The sequence below is a fragment of the Cyrtonyx montezumae genome, unplaced genomic scaffold (assembly GCF_038088225.1).
Source record: "Cyrtonyx montezumae isolate F1298 unplaced genomic scaffold, pur_monq_1.0 scaffold_3, whole genome shotgun sequence".
Lineage (NCBI taxonomy): Eukaryota > Metazoa > Chordata > Aves > Galliformes > Odontophoridae > Cyrtonyx > Cyrtonyx montezumae.
This window is the reverse complement of record NW_027072034.1, coordinates 37,956,429-37,974,111: the sequence shown is the minus strand read 5'-3', so window position 1 is coordinate 37,974,111 and position 17,683 is coordinate 37,956,429. Positions and strand designations below refer to the sequence as shown.

Here is a 17,683-nt window from a genome sequence, read left to right as displayed (position 1 = left end):
TTCTTTTGTACCAACAAAAATGATTGGAAGAGCAAAAAGCAAAGCTCAGTGCTTAAAGGGACACGGATCATCCTAAGGGCAAGAAATGAGAAGGCTTTTTTTTTTTTTTTTCAGATGTCTGCCTTTACCTCATCTATGTCACATGTGAATTCTTCCTCAATGATGGCAGGACCTCTTTATTCTTTTACTTCTTTAAATCCTCTGATTTTGTCCCTGTTCCTCTCCTGGCCTCGCTAGGTTTTCACACAGTTGTGCTTAGTAAATGAGTGTAATGCTATAGAATAGCCAAAATCCAAACGATTGCTGCACAAGCCAAACATAAACAAGTTATATAACACTACAACCACTCGTTTATTAAAGTAAGTGGAAATTATGAGACATATGTAATCTTTTGGACAACTGACAGGCAGGTGTGATCAAGAGAGTAGGGAATCCAGTGATTGTAGGCAGATAGAGAGACAGGTTTGTCTGGGTAATTAGAAAGTGAAGTGGAATTGAGAAGAACGGAGTGTCAGTGAGTGCTACAGGATGAGGAGAGGTGGTAGTGACAGCTGTGCCAGGGCAGGAACAGAAAGGACAACGAGAGCAGAGTGGGCATGAATACACCTGGATTCCCTCAGCTCTCAGCAGCCCCGAGCACGTATGGTATGGAAGGGAGAGGTAGCAGCAGGGGCTCTGGACACTGACATGGCTGTGACTGAGCTGCCCATCTTCATCCCACCGCTGCACTGTGGCATGCATCACCAGCGAGCTGGGCCATTTTTCACTGGGGCTAAACCAAAGACCAAACCATCTCTAGCCTTCGTACAAATCCTATGTTGTGGCATTTGTATAACTTCCTTTTCTCAGCATTTGCGTCATATTTTGGTCTGATCATCTTCCCCGCAGCTGGTGCTATGCATCTCTTCACCCATCGCTGTTTCCTACGGGCAGCAGCATGGAGCCGAGCAGTCTGGAACACCGCAGACATCCTCTGACAAAAAAGCAAAGGAATTGCTGTCCCCTGCACACTGCAGAGTGGCATGGCTGGGCAGTGCCCAAGGAATCCAGGATGTCTGTACACTGTCTTCAGGGAAGTGCCAGCACAGGTGGGACCGGTGAGCTCTGGTGCTGCCTCATGAGCATGACCAGCAGCAGTGTCACAGCTGCGTCTGTCTAAGGTCACAGGAAAGGTTCTGAGCTCCTGGAAGCCCAGCTGTTCTCCCCACAAACCCTGCTTCTTTTAACAGTGTTGTAGATGGTAGCAAAGTATTGTTGTGAAAAAAGACAACAAAAATAGAGGTGCAGATCACCTCAGGACATCCAGCTTGTGTGTGGTGATTCTGCTTTTTCTTTCCCCTACGTAAGAATGTTGCCAATCAAGCTTCTGATGAAAGCCATGTTTATCTCACAATATCTCTAAGGTAGAGATGATAGACTTACGAAGGTGCCAGGTAGCATGGAAATCTCTCGTTTGGGACTGTATTCATCTTCTTGACTTTAACAAAATCCTCTCAGACAGCGGCTGGGCAGTGCTGGGCATGCTATTCCACAAGTGCTTGCAGGCACTGCTGTACAAACATTGAAATAGCCACACTGCAGCTATCACTCAGGCACAACTTCACTGTCACAGTCAGTTCCATAGTGGGCACAATTAATTTATTTTTCCCAGTAGCATTATTTTATTCATGCTGGTCCACTTTCAGCCAACCTTACTTGTTGAGCACACTCAAATTTAGCGAGGGAAGTCACTCCCTTAGTTTTGCTCTTGTTTGAGTGTGGGCTTTTCTATTATTCTTCTCTTTTGTAAATACGTTTGTTCTTATCCTACTGTTGTTTAACCTCCCTTTTGTGCCAGATCTTGTCGAAGGGCTTTTGAAAGTTCAAGGATGTTAATCAGTTGTTATTTATTTGCCTACTTATGGATGTTTTCAAATAGAAAAGTTGAAGAAATACCGGAGAACTATTTTTCCGCCACTGAAATAAGGCTGGTTAATCCTTGCCACATCTAGGATTTCCAGTTATTTTATTTTCAGCCAATTCAACAATTAAATTTGCCAAGTACAATATGTAGGCTTCTAATTACCCTAATCAATTCTAAATGAATCTGCTATTTTGTGACAGAAGCTGTTTCTAACAAAAGCTCATGTATTTCTGTTACACTTTGTCTGCATTATACTTAGGTTCCTGCAAAAGTATTGTATGCATGCAAACGTTTGGAGATGTTACTTGGTTCTAAATTATCTGCTTTTTTCTGCCTTCTGTCTGCTCTGTTTCTTAGTCTTGCCTGAGCTGCAGGTGGGCAGCAACAGGGGAAGGTGCTAAGATCCTACCTAACAGAGAGCAGGTGTGCTGGGGGGAGCACACACAGCCCCAGCAGCTCGTGCTGCAGGCTTTGCAGAGCAGGCACATCCTGACAGCGGGACATACGCCAAGCACTCCGATGCACAAAAGTAGTAGTCACTGCAGGGGCAGTCATTTAAAAGAAAAACTCTCCAAAAGGATTCAGCACATTGTGCTTCTTGCATAATAGGTCGGTGGTTACTGCATTTGGCTGGAGGGGAAGTTGTCCCCATTCCAGGACTCCTTGGTGCTAAATAGCCCAAATCTTCATCCTGTTCTCCTCCATCCTAAAAAGCATATGCTGTTTAGAGAATATGGACTGAGACTCTGACCCCTCTTTACTGTAAGTTAACTTCAGGCTACAAAACTCATATCTCTTGTTTATTCTCTTCCCCACCTTCACTTCCTTAGCAGTGTAGCCACACCGACAAAGGTTATTTTTTCCTAATTAGACCAATTTCTCCAAGACTGAAAGGCCTGTGAAGAGTGAGAGGGGTCAAAAGCCTTTCGTCGTCACAGGCAAATGTTGTAGCACCAACACAAGTACACAGAAGGCTGTTCTTAGGCCTATCTGTTGCCTTACACACATTCAGTGCCCCAGCATTATTAAATACATAACTGTGTGCCACCAGATGACTGCCCGTAGTAGAGGTGTCTGCTTGCAGTCCCAAAGTCTTCCCATTGCATAGGTGCAGACAGCTTTCCCTTTGGCAAAAATGCCTTTGTTTTCCAGGTAAACAACCCTCCCCAAACTACTGAAGAGCTCCCTGAGAGCTGAGTGCTCTCAGCGATCCTACTCAGCTCAAGCGCTTAATAGCAGACAAGACATCACCTAGTCTGGGGGTATCTAAAATGACACTTTTTTGCATAGAAGAAAGAAAAGGAGAATGCAGCTTGTCAAAAAGGAATGCAGGTGCTCAAAAACCCACATGAACTGCAGATAGCAGTCCCAACTGACTATTTCCCAGCGTGGCCTAATCTCATGAGCACCTCCCTTCTGAACCTGAAAGTTCCTCGGGCATTTAACTTTCTTCACCCACACATGTTTGGGAAGATAGGCACTTATCTCTTGCCTCAAGTTCTACTGCAATCCAGCTTAGGAAGACAGGCATTTAAATCCCCTTTAGAAGCCTGAAAAATTAGCAGCAGTAAGAATTATGTCTCACTTCTTCCGGTGTGGGCCACCAGCTGTGATGTACGTGCAAAGTGCACAGCGCGTGTCTTAAGCTGAGGGAGGAAGTGGAACTGAGGATGTCACCGCGTGTAAGGGACTGATGTGACACCGCCTGCTCCTCAAAAGCAGTCCCTCTGACTTCTGTACCATGCCTGTGTACAAAGCATGGCCAGCCTCTCTCCCAGATCCCATACCTCTGCAAGGTCAATATACAAAGCTGACGACACTCATCCTCCTCTCAAAGGGAGCAAAAGCAAGAGGCCAAAACCAGGGCAGGACATGCTGAATGCAAGACTGTTGTAGGAACAAAACAGGTAACAGGTCATAGCCTCCTTTCAATCCCCACACCCTCTGTCCCTTGCCAGTCTTTGAACTGTGAAGCTAGCCTTGAAGTTGGCTTGTGTCTGCTCTGCCACAGCCCTATGCCTCCGCCTTCCTGCCTGCACAAGCTCTCAGCTGCAATACCCAGCATCCGCGATACCTCATGGCTGCTGATTATGCCATTCTGCTGGGAAGTTGGAGCTCAGTATTTAATTAAGAGTCTAGAAACATCACCCACTTCCTTTCTTACGGCTTTATGCAAAATGTGGGTGGAAGCGCTATGATCACATACTGCTTCATTAGCGCTGGTCCCGCAGGAAGGATGGATCAGCTGTGGCATGTGTGGATGGAGCATTCCTGGTATTTCCAATGGCTTTCCAGGAGGCTATCTGGGCTCTAGCCACAGGCTGTTGGTGGTGTGAGCTCACTTCTGCAGTCAGCAGAAAGAAGGAAGCACCTGAGGCACCTCAGAGGCAGCAGACATTTTCTGCAGATCTTCAGAAGCGCCTCTTTCTGGCCACGGCCCGTGTCAGAAAGCTGACACGATTAGATCACTGCTGCGTCCCTTCCAGGGCTCAGACACTCAACATTTCACCAAGGTAATAATGTCTCAGAGAGGAGTCTGAAGCAGATGGGCAAGACTCCAGTCCAGATACTCAGGAGCTTCACAGCTAATGACTGTAAGAAAGTAAACCAACAGCGTATCAATAAGAAGTAAAGATGGTGACTACTGAAAACTATGGAAATACAAATTAAAACTAGAATGTGTCAATAGATACTGTTCGAAAAGAATCTGAAGCATAATGCTTCTCTCTCCTGCTCTGCACCCCACCAGCCTTTATAAAAAAGGCAGTGTTCTAACAAATCTGCCTCTTTCTTCTTACGAATTACAGAGGATTGGAAATAACTGTAACATAGAGAAGAAGTATTGGAACCAGTAAGAGCTTAATCTTAGCTCATCAGTTGTTCACCCTTGGTCTAATTCTTTGCTAAGCACTGCCCAAGAAAGGACAGAAGAACACTTTATTTCCTCAGCTTGAATATACATTGATTTTTTTATACTAGAAAATTTGAGAAAGTGCAGTGCATTTATATCCAGATGGTGTAAATACACTGTAGGCAAGTTTCACTCTTTAAAGTTACAAAGAGCATTCATTAATGCTGCAGTTCTGAGAAAAGCACGTAAGGACTGCTCAGCATGAAGGAGCTGGCATTTGATTTTCACTGAGATAAGTGGAAAGAATAATACACCTTCTCTGAACATCAGTGTCTCTTCTTTCATGTCTGTTTGTGATGCTCTTCCTACCACAACGTGCATGGCTGAGAACAATATACATCAGGAATGAAACTTTCATTGATGTGACTGCATGATTTTCTGTTTATTATTTATGTTTGCATAATTCCATGCATTAATAGAAAGAGAAGTAATTCAAAGATACATAACATTAAGTGATTGTTTTTGTCCTGGAGCAACTAGGCGGCCTGCTTTGACTCAATGCATATTGCTAAGAGCAGACAAAGTCTGTTCTGATGAGCTATCCAAGAGAAGTTAGATTCTTAACTGCATTTTTTTTTTATGGAACATTAAGTTTCAACTGATTTTGACTACCTAAACTAAGAGCAAGTGATGTCATTTACCTGGACTTGTTCAAGGCCTTTGATATGGTCCAACATCACATCCTTATCTCTATATTGCAGAGATGTGGCTTCAAAGCCTGGACTATTTAGTGGATAATGAATTGATTGGATAATTGCAGTCAACAGACATATGTCCAGCTGGAGGCCAGTGGTGAGTGGTGTCCCCCAGAGGTCTATCTTAGGACCAGTGCTCTTCAACATCTTTATCAAGGTCCTTAGTGATAGGATTGAGTGCACCCTCAGCGCATTTGCTGATGATAGCCAAGTACAAGGTATTGCACATGGGTCAGGGAAACCCCAGATGTGGGGCCCCATCTGGAGTACTGCATCCAGGTCTGAAGCCCCCAGCACAAGAACAATGTGGAGCTGTTGGAGCAGATCCAGAGGAGAGCTGCAAAGGTGATCAGAGGGCTGCAGCACCTCTCCTATAAAGAGAGGCTGAGGGAGCTGGGCTCATTCAGTCTGCAGGAGGCTGTGGGGAGACCTCACTGCAGCCTTCCAGTACTTGAAGAGAGCTTATAAACGGGAAGGGAGACCACCTTTCAACATGGACAGACTGTGATAGGACAAGAGGGAATTGTTTTAAACTAAAAGAGGGAGATTTAGATTAGATATTGGGGACATTTTTCAAGGGGTGGTTAAGCACTGGAGGCATTTGATGCCATATAGGATGGGACCCTGGGCAGCCTGATCTAGTAGGTGGCAGCCCAGCCCATGGCAGGTGAGTTGGAACTAATGATCTCTTCCAGAGATCATTAGGTCTCTTCCAACCTAAATCACTCTGTGACTTTTTTTCTTTTTTTTTTTTTTTTCAAAGAGGAGATAATGAACTCCTGAAATTGAATGAGTGGGTAAACGCCTCTTCTTGCGAAAGGACTGCTTATGCTTTTGCTATGCATCAATGCTCAAGCCCATCTGCATTTGTGAGACTGTTTCTGCGAATGAGAAACGGAGTGTATGCTTCCCATAGCCAGAACCAAGAATTTACCACAACCGGTGGTTACGATTCGCTGTTCTGTCTCAGGTACTCGTCACCTTCAAAATAAGTACTTCAAACCGAGAAAACTTGTGAGAGAAAAGGCTGGACTTGCTGTAAAAGCGCCCGTGTAAAGTTCAGGCACGGAGCTGCACTCCGCCGGAGCTGCTCCGTTTCCGGACACCGCGCTGACCGCCGTCCGGCCGAGGTCGACGGGTGCGCCCGTGCCCTTCCTCCAGCCCTACAGCTGGGGAGCGGCCCCGACACCCACGTCCCGCCGGACCGCGCTCCTCCGCGGCTCCCTGCTCTCGCCAGAGCCGGCCGCGCGTGGCCCTTCCCCCGCCGCACATGCCCAGAAGGGCGGGAGCCGCGGCGTGCCGAGAGCCGCCGTGACAGCGGCGGGGGCCCCTCCCCCTCGTCTCGTCCCCTCCTCTCCACGCTCGCCGTCCCGTCCCTTCCGCTGAGCCGCCCCGAGCCGCGCCCCCTGGCCCGTGGCTCCGCGCTCATCGGGAGCCGTGCGGGCGCTGCCCCGCTCCGCGAGCCGCCGAGGGGCGGGAGGCAGCCATGTCGCTATTGTCTCCGCTGGTGCCCTTGCTGAGGGTGTACTACGCCGGCCTCGCCGTCATCCTGCACCAGCTGCGCCGCCGCCTCCGCTCGCGCTGCCCCCCGGCCCCAGGTGAGCATCGCGGGGCGGGGCAAACTTCGCCGCCGCTTCGCGCTGAGCGGGGAGGCGGGCGCGGCCCCGCGGAGCCCGGACGGGGCGGCCGCGACCTTGGGGGCGCCGCTCGGCCGCCGCCGCCCGGCCCCGCGCTCCTCCCCCCCCCGGCTGTAGGGGGAGCCGCGGCCCGTCGCGCCCCCACCGCCCCGCCCTCGCCGCCGCCCCCGGCCCCTCCGCTTCGTCCGGTGGGGCGGAGTGCTGGGCCTGAGCGCGGCCTCGCAGGCGGCGCGGGGAGTCCGCGGGCACTTCTCCGTCTTCGCTCTCCTTCCTTCCTGCTGTCGCTTTGCCTCACACCTCAGGTCCAGAGACCGACGGGGCGGAGCGCCTTCCGGCCCAGGTAGGTGCTTGGGGGGTGGGGGGCTGCGGCCGGGTTCCTGCCCGGGCCTCGCTTGGCCCGTGCCCGCCGCAGCGCCTCGTAACCTAACGTGCCCCTCGCTCCCCGCCCCTGTAACCCTGCTGTCACCAGCGCAGTTGGTGAGAGCGACGCTCGTACTTTTCTCCAGATCAGCTCTTTGTTTGAGGAGTTACTTATTCGCTTTGTTTTTTCTTTCTGATTTTTTGGTCAGCGAGCGCTTGGTAATTACTTTTTTTTAGTCCCCCTGACACTGACAAAGGAAACTTTTGAGTTCAGCAGGAAAAAAACAAACAAATTCTCTCTTTTTCTCACATTTCTCCTTAGGACTTTAGAACGTTTCTAATTTTGCGAACTTATAGCAAAGTGCAGTCTGCCTGGATGTATACTGCTACATCATCAGATCTCAGCGTAACTCTGCCTACAGGACACTGCCTTTGCCATCCTCTGGCTGCTGTGGGAAGTTTTAACAAGGGTCACAAAAAAAATCCAGGGCAGGAGTAGATTGGGACAAGGATGTGCAGGGTGCTGGAGGCCGATAGCTGAGCGAGCTGTGCATTCCACCACACGTGGCTTCGTGGGCAGTGCTTCTGCTTTTTATCACTCCTGATAGTTCTACAGCAAGTTTGCATTCTTCTTTTTTCAATCTCAAAATACAAACATAGAACAAGGAAATCAAGTAGAAGGACTCCACCAGCACAGAGGCAGATGTGTGTACGGTTTGAAGTCATCTGAGCATTTTTCTAGCATTAGTTTTTCTTGGCAGAGCGAAGGCGGGTATTGTGCCTAGGGTGTGTAACACTTACCAAATCTTTTCCGAACCGAGGAGAAGCACCATGATGAAAATGTGACCCGAGTGTTTTGATGTGTTACGTTCCCATTTAAAAAAAATAAAATAAAATGGAATTTGGGAATAACAGCGCATGTAGCGCTGGGGAGATGTCAGCTGGCCTTAGTAGGGCTGTGGCAGACCTGGCAGATTTGGAAATCTTTTCTCCGGCCCCAGTTCGTGATGGCTCCTTCCAAGGACAAGCAGCTTCTCGGCACAGGACTGTTGGGTGCACTTGCCTCTCAGCAGTAACCTGCTCCCTTGCTTGGCTTGTCAGGGCTTCAGAAACAGAGTTTTTGCCTAGATTAGCCTTGTTTTCATGTAGTAATTTCAAAATAGGGACTGCAGCATGTTGGAAAGTGGAAGTGTTGATTACGATGGACTTAAGTAAAGCTTGGATCAGTAAACTGTGCTTACTGTGAAAAATAACTGAGTAACTTTTCGAGGCAGGAATCTAGAACGTGTTGCAGTGCCTGTGTTTAAAACTGCCTGGATCTTTCCAAGGGGCTATGGCCACTGAGCAAACATTTCTGGGCACAGAAGGGCCAAGAGAGGAACTGGGCTGGCACTGGTGGTGAAGGGATGCCTCTCATCCTGACTGCTCAGCCGCTCTTCCCTGTCGGGATTCTCAGTTCCTGGGTATGGCCCTGTAGCTCAGCTTCAGGCACTGTGCTGGTGAGTGAAAGCAGTGCTCAGACCCAGTGTAAGCGAAGCCCTTCTATCTCCAAGGTGTGCAATTCATTTTCCAGGAAAAGCTTGCTTTCTAACTCTTAGCAGAGAGATTTTTAGGATTTTAATCCGAAGTGAACCCAACTCGTTCTTTCTCTTAGTCGAACTTAGTCAAAAGTTGCATGTTCTTGGCACGTATGCTTTAACATCTATTCTCTTGCATCCTCCTGGGGTTCATACACTTTTTATAGGTAGGATTCAAGACAGCTTTTTGGGAAGGAGAACAGTTTGAGCCCTGGGATCTAAGGCATTAGTAATTTCTTGGAGTTGTGAGCCAAAATTATCCACCTCTTCATCCTCCTGAAGGTGCAGCTCCCAGTCCAGTGTGGGAAAGATTTGGCTGAAATTCTGACCTTGAAGCACAGGGAAGGCAAGTCCAAAGTTGGGAGCATAAATGCGTCACAATCAGTGATTTTATCACAAAGCAAAATCAGTGCGTGGAAGTAAAGGGGAAGAGGCCGTTCATGTTCAACAAATCAAGGTGCTGATTGCATAGGTGACATAGCTGCTGATGCATGGGGTGAGCTGCACGAGTGCTGTGGCTGGACGCTCTGCAGGGGGAAGCGACTCACGGGGCACAGAACAAATGTGGCTGTGTAGGTTGCCAGGTGTGCCCGCTCACTGCATGACGTGGTGCCCAGCTCCTCTTCACAGTACGGGATTGCACTGTTCTCTTCAAATTGGGTGCATCCACCTGGAAAGAGGTGTGTTCTGAGAGGCAGTGCTTCTGCTCCTGAGACCCAAAGTAATCAGGTGACAGAGTTGGACAGTGAGCCTGAAAACATGGAGCTCAGAGCCCACCAGTGGTAGTCCTTTGGCCACAGGACAGTGAGGCAGCACAGGAGGCATCCTGATGTCACGACAGGGAAATGTGGGGCTTTGACAGTGAGGTAAGGAGCTAACCAAGCAGAGCTTTGGCAGCTGCTTCATGCCTTGCTTTTCCTCTTCGATATCTCATTATATTGCTGGCAAAAACTGATCTTCTGTTTCCACAATAAATCACTGCAAGTCTGGTATTACCTCACCTATCGTTTTGTTGCTCAGCGTCCAGAAAACCCTTGTCACACAACAAGTGTTCAGTGGTCTAAGGAACAGGTTTATTAGGAATTACTGCCTTGATGTTTCTTACAGTTGAAATTCAACTTAATTAATTGGAGCGGAAAAAAAAAAAAGAAAACATAAATGCCCTGCATGCATAAAGATCTTGATGTAATCAACTTCTGAAGGAGAAAATGCAATCAATGAATTGCTAAAAGATGAACTCGCTTCAGTTGTGACACCAGGCTGTAACAGTGGAAACGTGTTCACTGAAAGTCTTCTCCCTGGTAACGTTTTTCGTGTACTGCTACTTTTTTGGTAGTTTAAAACACTTCTCAGGGAGGCATTTCCTTGCCATGTTTTGTGTTCTGTGTGTGTGACTTGACTGAAATTTAGTTAAGTGTGGTACCTGTGATGTGTGGATGGCTATCTGTCTTTGAGGAGGGTTATAATGTGAGTGAAGAACAGAACTTAAAGCTGACTCACACTCTTAAAAGCAATTGAAACATCAATCAATTGCCCAATTTCTAGTTAATCAGTGTCATAAGTTGTACAGAGTTCATTTATAATTGATCATGAAATATTAATTTGAAAACATGTATCTCCTAACTTGAATTCCTTTACTGAGGGCTTCTAGTTCTAAGTGTCAAGCATAAGGGTAGACCAGGCGCTTCCTCCTTAAGGTCTGCCAGCTGTGGAACCTTGTTCCAGCAGTGGGCAATGAATCAGGAAGGACACACTGAACGTAGGCAAAAATTAAATTGCACCCAATGCTTAATCCCTCCTGTCACTCAGGCATATGAGAGAATTACTTAGGTACTTTCAAAAGTCGGGAAGTACATGTTGCCTCTGCTGAGTGAGGCAAGTGTTTTGCAGAAATGATACTGTGTAACTACAGCCTGTGTCACTGCTGCATGTGCACAAGCGGGCAGAACTAAGGTGGCCGTGCACCTGGCATGTCCCAGCAGCCAAATCCTTGCTTTCACAACCCAGTTTGTGTTTTGGATGTGCTTCTCTGTCACAGTGGGGAAACCCAGCTGTGCCTCCATCATCAGCCTCTGGCCTCGAGCCCTGCCAGCCTCAGGAGGATGAGAGCAGTCTGGGGCTGAAGAGCAGGGCTGTGGGAAGCACGGAGCGTGCTGGAGTATGCTCAGGAAACCCAGTCCTTCCTTCTTTTCCACCTCCTTTTCTTAGTTTTCCTGATGTCATCCCTAAGGCCAGCAGAGGTTGCACAGCTGTCAGCAGGCCATCAGTACTGAAGTCCTCAGCTCTGGTATGTGGCAGTGGTTTGGGTCAGTTGTGCATACAGGAAGAGCACATCTGCTCCTCCAAATGCATGCTCTACCATTTGGGTGGGAGTTCAAGGAAGAAAACAAAAGCACTTTTGTAGCCTTAAGGCTTTTCTTTTAGTGAAAGGGTTTGCAGTGGACCCAAGTGGCACTGTTTTTTTCTGTAGTGGGTAGATTGGGTGAGCTGAAGGAGAAGGTTTCTGACAGTCGCTGTGTAATAGGTTGTGCTCCTCTCTGCTTTTTGCCAGGCCTGGGCTACAGTTGCTGCAGCTGTTCCAATAGTGAGGCAACACCCACCTCTTCCTTGAGCAAAATAAGTCCATTTTTTTTTCTTTTTTTTTTTCCCTGTAGTTCCTGTTACTCTACACGCTACACAAAGAGTGGCAGGGATGGTTAACAGTTTATATTAGAACTGTTATGACAAGTTGAAATGTGGTTTACATTGTTATAACTAAGCTGTGCTACACTGATGTGTCCTTAACTATGGCCATGCTACTCAGTGCTGCCAGTGCCAGGTTTGTCTGAAAATAATGGTAAAGCTGTTGCATTCATGAGAACGAAGGGTGGGGAGAGGCTGTAACACTCCTGGGCTCTGAAATAACTTGTCCTCTATCAGTCTGTGATGAACTTTTTATGATCCGAGGTGTGGCGTACTAACTTTAAAGATGCATCAACTCTATTATTACAGTTCCTTCCTCCTTGCTTTCAGGAACTGCTGTGTAATTGCAAAGGAAACTGCAAGATTTAATGAAATGCCAGGAGCCTCTATGCCACCTTGAGACTGCTTGTCACAGAGTGGAGTGGGGGAGCTCAAAAGCAGTATTAATACACGTTGGAGTACCTTGTCAATAGACGATCGTATGTTATAGCAGAGTTACATCAGTGTATGTTACATCACTTTGTCTTTCAAAATCACCAGTTTTGGTGAGATTGCGTACCTTGGTGCTGTTTCAGAATTACAGAGCATTACCATGTTGAATCAGTTGTTTATCCTGGCAACTAAAAAAGCACTGAATGAGTCATAGAAGAGGGCATACGAGTAGTCAAAACATTCCCCCTTCCAAGTCAGAAAAAGTTTGCACACAGGAGTAAATCTTCAGATACGTACAATACTGAAAACAAATCTAATAAATTAAACACTTGCTTTGTACCTCTCATTCTAAGTCTAAACCAACAGCTGTGTTTAAATAAATATATTTAGTCCTGGTAAACCTTTCATATTTTTTATTTTTTTTATTTTTCACTGAAGCAGTTCACAAAGTGCTGCAAAATACTTGCTGCAGTTAATGCTTTTCTTGGGAATGTTTATCAGCACAGGAGAACATGCCAGGGGAGCTGCATCCATAAAATTTTGGGGGATGTTCCCCTGTAGCAAGTTAGAAGAAAGCAGATCCTTTCTTCCTCCCCCATCCAGCTGGTTTTCTTGCCTGGGGATTCCTGCGTTTTGGCATAGAGGCAGCTCCTACTGAGTAAGGGAGGGAGAGGTCTCACTGCTTTTGGGATGGCTGCAGGAACGCTCTTCCAATTTCTCTTCTGTTCTCTTTCCTTGTTTCTGTATGGAGGAGGTCATGTCAGTGCTGGCTGATGGCTTCCTTCTCCCTGCTGCCCCTGTATAGGGCTGCTGGGTGCTGTGGCTGGGCTGGTGCTGTGGGAGGAGTGCAGGAGTGCAGTTGTGCTGCTGCATGGCTTTTTGATGGTCATTCCCTGCGCTGTGTGCAGGGACACTGTGGGCTTCAACAGTACTGCATGTGATTGCACAAGAAGCCTTTTCCTGCACGGATATTTAGGTACAGTTCTCTAAGCTTTGCCACCTTCTTTAGAAGAAAAGGCAGCCAAATTATTTCATACCTGGCGTAGTTAATAACTTTTATTAGTGCTTCCCTGTCTGCCTCTTCCTGTTGTTATAACATACTGTTATTCCAGGAACTGAGACTGTGAACTGGCACTTGAGAAAGTTGCTTTGGTTTCTGAAAGAGGAGGACAGGAAAGGTGTCAGAGGCGTATTGCTGATCTGCATGCAGGTTCAAATTCCAATTCCTTTTGTTTTTGTTATAAAACTTCTTTACACTTCAGAGGTGCAGATTAATGCCATAATTTATTTGCATCACAGGTTTTTTTTTCCTCTTAAGGCAAGTCCTGGAACAGTTAGTTAAAGCTAACAGAGATTCTTTTGAAATAAACAAACAAGAAAATAAACAAACTTGCTCCTTCAGTATCAAGTGTTGTTTGAAATAAATACTGATAGTGAAGTTTGGTAACTGTTAGGCTAGAGGCTGTTAGATGATATTAGTCTAGCCTTAGCTATAACATAGGGGACAAGAAAATGCTACAGCACATTTCTTGTGTGACGATGACGTGTGAACTCCGTGGCAGACGTTACACGTTCTCTACCAAGAATTATGTGATTCCATAAAGAAGATGTACTCAGGTCTTCTAGCTCAATTTCACAGCAGCATGTGCTGCATTTAAAACCTTTTCAGTTTCTGACATTTTAGTGGGCTTCTTGTAGGTCACACTTCCTGCAAATCTCATCGTTAATTTTGCAAATGTTATTAGTAAGGTAGGTTTCTTGATATGTATTCACAGAAACAGTGTTTTCACGTAGTTGAGTGTGGTCAAACTTGTGCTTTCTCATTGTATCTTTATCTTACTGCCTTTATCAGGTACTCATTAATGAGTGAAGGATCAAAAGGTGGGACGGTGGCCAAGAAGCAATGGAGAATAAAAGTTTAGAAGGTTCCCCGTCAGATCTAAAGTTAGTGGCTCACCCAAGAGCAAAGAGTAAAGTGTGGAAGTACTTTGGGTTTGATACCAATGCGGAAGGATGCATATTACAGTGGAAGAAAATCTACTGCCGTATTTGCATGGCGCAGATCGCCTACTCGGGGAACACGTCCAACCTTTCCTACCACCTCGAGAAAAACCACCCCGACGAATTCTGTGAGTTTGTGAAAAGCAACACCGAGCAAATGAGGGAGGCCTTTGCTACTGCGTTTTCAAAAATCAAGCCAGAGTCGTCGCAGCAGGTTGTTCAAGATAGTCTCATCATGAAGACTTACCAGAACTACGAAAACAAAAAGCATCAGGAGCTGACATCTGCAGTCATCAGCTTGATCTGCGAGGGCATGTACCCCGCTTCTATTGTTGACGAGCCCACTTTCAAGGCTCTCTTGAGAACAGCTGATCCCAGGTATGAACTTCCTAGCCGGAAGTATTTCTGTACTAAAGCTATTCCTGAAAAATACAACACCATTAGAGAGATTGTGTTAAAGGAGCTCACTGACGTCCTGTGGTGTGGCATATCCACAGACATGTGGAGGAGTGAAAACCAGAACAGGTCGTATGTAACCGTCGCAGTTCACTTTCTTAGCAGCAGTCATTCCAACTGCCTGGTGGTCAACTCACGTTGCTTAAAAACGTTTGAAGTACCAGAGGATAATACTGCAGAGACTATCACACGAGTCCTTTATGAAACATTCATCGAATGGGGGATCAATACAAAAGTCTTCGGTGCTACCACAGACTACAGTAAAGACATTGTGAAAGCTTGCTCTCTCCTTGATATTCCAGTGCAAATGCCTTGCTTGGGGCATACTTTTAACGCAGGAATACAACAAGCCTTTCAGCTCCCAAAGCTCTGCGGCCTTCTTGCCAGGTGCCGAAAACTGGTGGAGTATTTTCAGCAGTCCACAGTAGCGATGTATATGCTGAGTGAGAAGCAGAAGCAGCAGAATATCCTGCACTGCATGCTGGTGAGCGATCGCGTTTCCTGGTGGGGCAGCACACTTGCCATGCTGCAGCGTCTCAAGGAGCAGCAGTTTGTCATCGCAGCCGTCCTCGTGGAGGACAGCAACAACCATCACCTCATGCTGGAAGCCAGCGAGTGGAATACAATCGAGGGGCTGGTGGAGCTGCTGCAGCCTTTCAAACAGGTCGCAGAGATGATGTCTGCTTCCAAGTACCCAACAATAAGTATGGTGAAGCCCCTTCTCCACATGCTTCTGAACACTACCCTGAACATCAAAGAGAACGATTTGAAAGAGATCAGCATGGCGAAGGAGGTAATAGCTAAGGAGCTGTCGACTACCTACCAGCACACCCCAGAAATAGACATGTTCCTCAACGTTGCCACTTTCCTGGATCCTCGCTACAAAAAACTGCCTTTTCTTTCAGCCTTTGAGCGGCAGCAGGTGGAAAACAGAGTGGTGGAAGAAGCAAAAAGCCTGCTGGAGAAAGTCAAAGAAAACACCTTTCGGACTGAGGAAAAGTTCTTCACGGTTTCGGAAGAACCTCCGGTGAAAAAAATCATCATCTCCTCCACTCCCCCTCCTACCAGCGTGATCAACAACATGCTTGCGGAGATCTTCTGCCAGACAGGAGGCGTAGAGGACCAAGAGGAGTGGCACGCTCAGATTGTCGAGGAATTGAGCAACTTTAAGTCTCAAAAAGTCCTCGGTTTGAACGAAGACCCTCTAAAGTGGTGGTCTGACAGACTAGCACTGTTTCCAGTTTTACCAAAGGTCCTTCAGAAATACTGGTGTATTTTGGCCACGAGGGTTTTTCCCGAGCGCCTTTTCGGTTCCTCTGCTAACGTTGTCAGTGCAAAGAGAAACCGGTTGGCCCCAGCGCATGTGGACGAGCAGATCTTTTTGTATGAAAACACTCGGAATGGGTCCGAGGCGGAGCCAGAAGATGAAGACGAAGGAGAGTGGGGTTTGGAACAGGAACAGATTTTTAATTTAAGCGACTCAGTCAATGTAAACAACAATTTCTTTAATATCCGGGACAGTGGGTTTGTTTAACAGGACCGCTGCAGTACGCTTAATAAGAAAGCAAAAGGTATTTGTCCTGAGTTACCAAAAATACTTGTTTATGCTATGAATGCTGTAAATATTGAACAGTTATTTCAAACTTGATTTAGCTTCTGTTGTCTGTGTTTTTCCCACTGTCTTAAAACATGAATGACTTGTGATTAAACAGCACTGAAACGAACGAGGAAATAAATTCTGCAAAGATTGTAATTTCTGACTGTGGCCCAGATCTCAGAGAACACTTAGCCTTGTGCTTCCCTTCCGCTTACTCACTGGAAGAGGAACACGTGTTTATGTGCTTTCTATAACAAAAATATTTTTTCCTGAGTTAGGACCCTAAGCAAGGGAGTTTTTAAGATGTATGCCTCCAATTATAAATCATGTGTGACTTAGGGTGTTTTTAGCTTTAAATTTTGGATTTTAAAACTTTATTTTTAAACTCCGTAAATCAGAGCAACTGGGATTGTTAAGAGTGTCCGATGATAAAGAATGGAAAAAAGATGAGCCTGATTTTCTTTTTCACTACCTCATGTGTTAGGCTTGGTCTGTGCTAGAAAAGTTCAGCTGGTATAATTCTGTCAGTTAAGGGACTGTGCTACTATTTTAACTGGCATTGTGCTGGCATAGGCTGGAATGTGGATGCATTTATACTTGGAGAATTCATTTGTCTTTCCATTGTGGTGTAAATGGTATAAACGCTTCCAGACTTGATATTGCTGCATCCATGTGCTCAGATTTTACCACTGTAGCAGCTCAGTGGCAAAACCCTTTTTATCCAGGCAAGCCCTGGCTGTAGACTGTCCTGCTTTTCGAAAGTGAGTTGGGTCCAGGTGAGACTGCTGTGCAGATGTGGCAGCTGATGCCAGAGGTGTGAAGCATCAAAAATGTCTGGGCCTAGGGATGGAGGGAGAGGACAAGGGTGGCAGGAGGCGTGCCAGAGCCACGGGTCTAACTGTGTGTGTGTGTTATAAATTACTTTAACCTTTTAATTTAAATGGGGACTTTGTCCAGGGTAGCTTAGAGAATTTTGTTGGTGGAAAAAAAGCAATATAAAAACTTTAATATTATGTAAATATATTTAAAAGAGGGAGACCCTCCAGTTCCCCGTATGTATTTAGTGAGTCTTTAGTATTGTTTCTTGTTATGTTAGTGCTTAAAGCTTTTTTTTTTCTCTTTTTTTTTTTTTTTTGATTGAGTTTGTAGATTGGAGTCAAATGTTTGAGTGCTGTTTCTGATTAGTTGTTACGTATTGCATTTGCTTCCTGTGTGTCTCTGGGCTTAAGTGTTTCCAGCCCTTTTGAAGAACTTGTCAAAAAAAAAAAAAAAAAAAAAAAAAGGAAAAGAGCCCAACAAGGAAAACCCCATGTCTCTTAGGAAACACCGCAGGTCAAACACGATCATTTTTTTGCACTTGGCACTGAGTGGGATGCTAACCAGCACTTCCCTGTGAGGTGGTGTGGGGAGCAGTTCTGTGGCTGTATTTATG

The 17,683-nt window shown here is 46.3% G+C and overlaps 2 protein-coding genes across 6 annotated transcripts in view; both read left to right on the top strand.

Annotated features, from left to right (window-relative positions):
* The window catches only part of ZBED1 (zinc finger BED-type containing 1), a 46,695-nt gene extending 30,290 nt beyond the window's left edge, over positions 1–16,405 (top strand). Inside the window, exons 1-2 of one of the 5 annotated variants that reach the window (XM_065741247.1) lie at positions 7,021–7,107; positions 14,050–16,405. In XM_065741247.1, the coding sequence (XP_065597319.1) occupies positions 14,101–16,188 (2,088 nt within the window). In that variant the 5' untranslated portion in view covers positions 7,021–7,107; positions 14,050–14,100 and the 3' untranslated portion in view covers positions 16,189–16,405. Of the gene's footprint in view, positions 1–7,020; positions 7,108–7,416; positions 7,487–8,625; positions 9,034–9,771; positions 9,950–14,049 lie in introns of those variants that run through there. The other 4 variants (XM_065741248.1, XM_065741250.1, XM_065741251.1 and 1 more) reach the window with 4 other exon arrangements.
* Positions 6,906–17,683, top strand: part of DHRSX (dehydrogenase/reductase X-linked) — a 158,005-nt gene continuing 147,227 nt past the window's right edge. Inside the window, exon 1 of the mRNA XM_065741264.1 lies at positions 6,906–7,107. Coding sequence (XP_065597336.1) covers positions 6,996–7,107 — 112 coding nt within the window. The 5' untranslated portion in view covers positions 6,906–6,995. The remainder of the gene's footprint in view (positions 7,108–17,683) is intronic.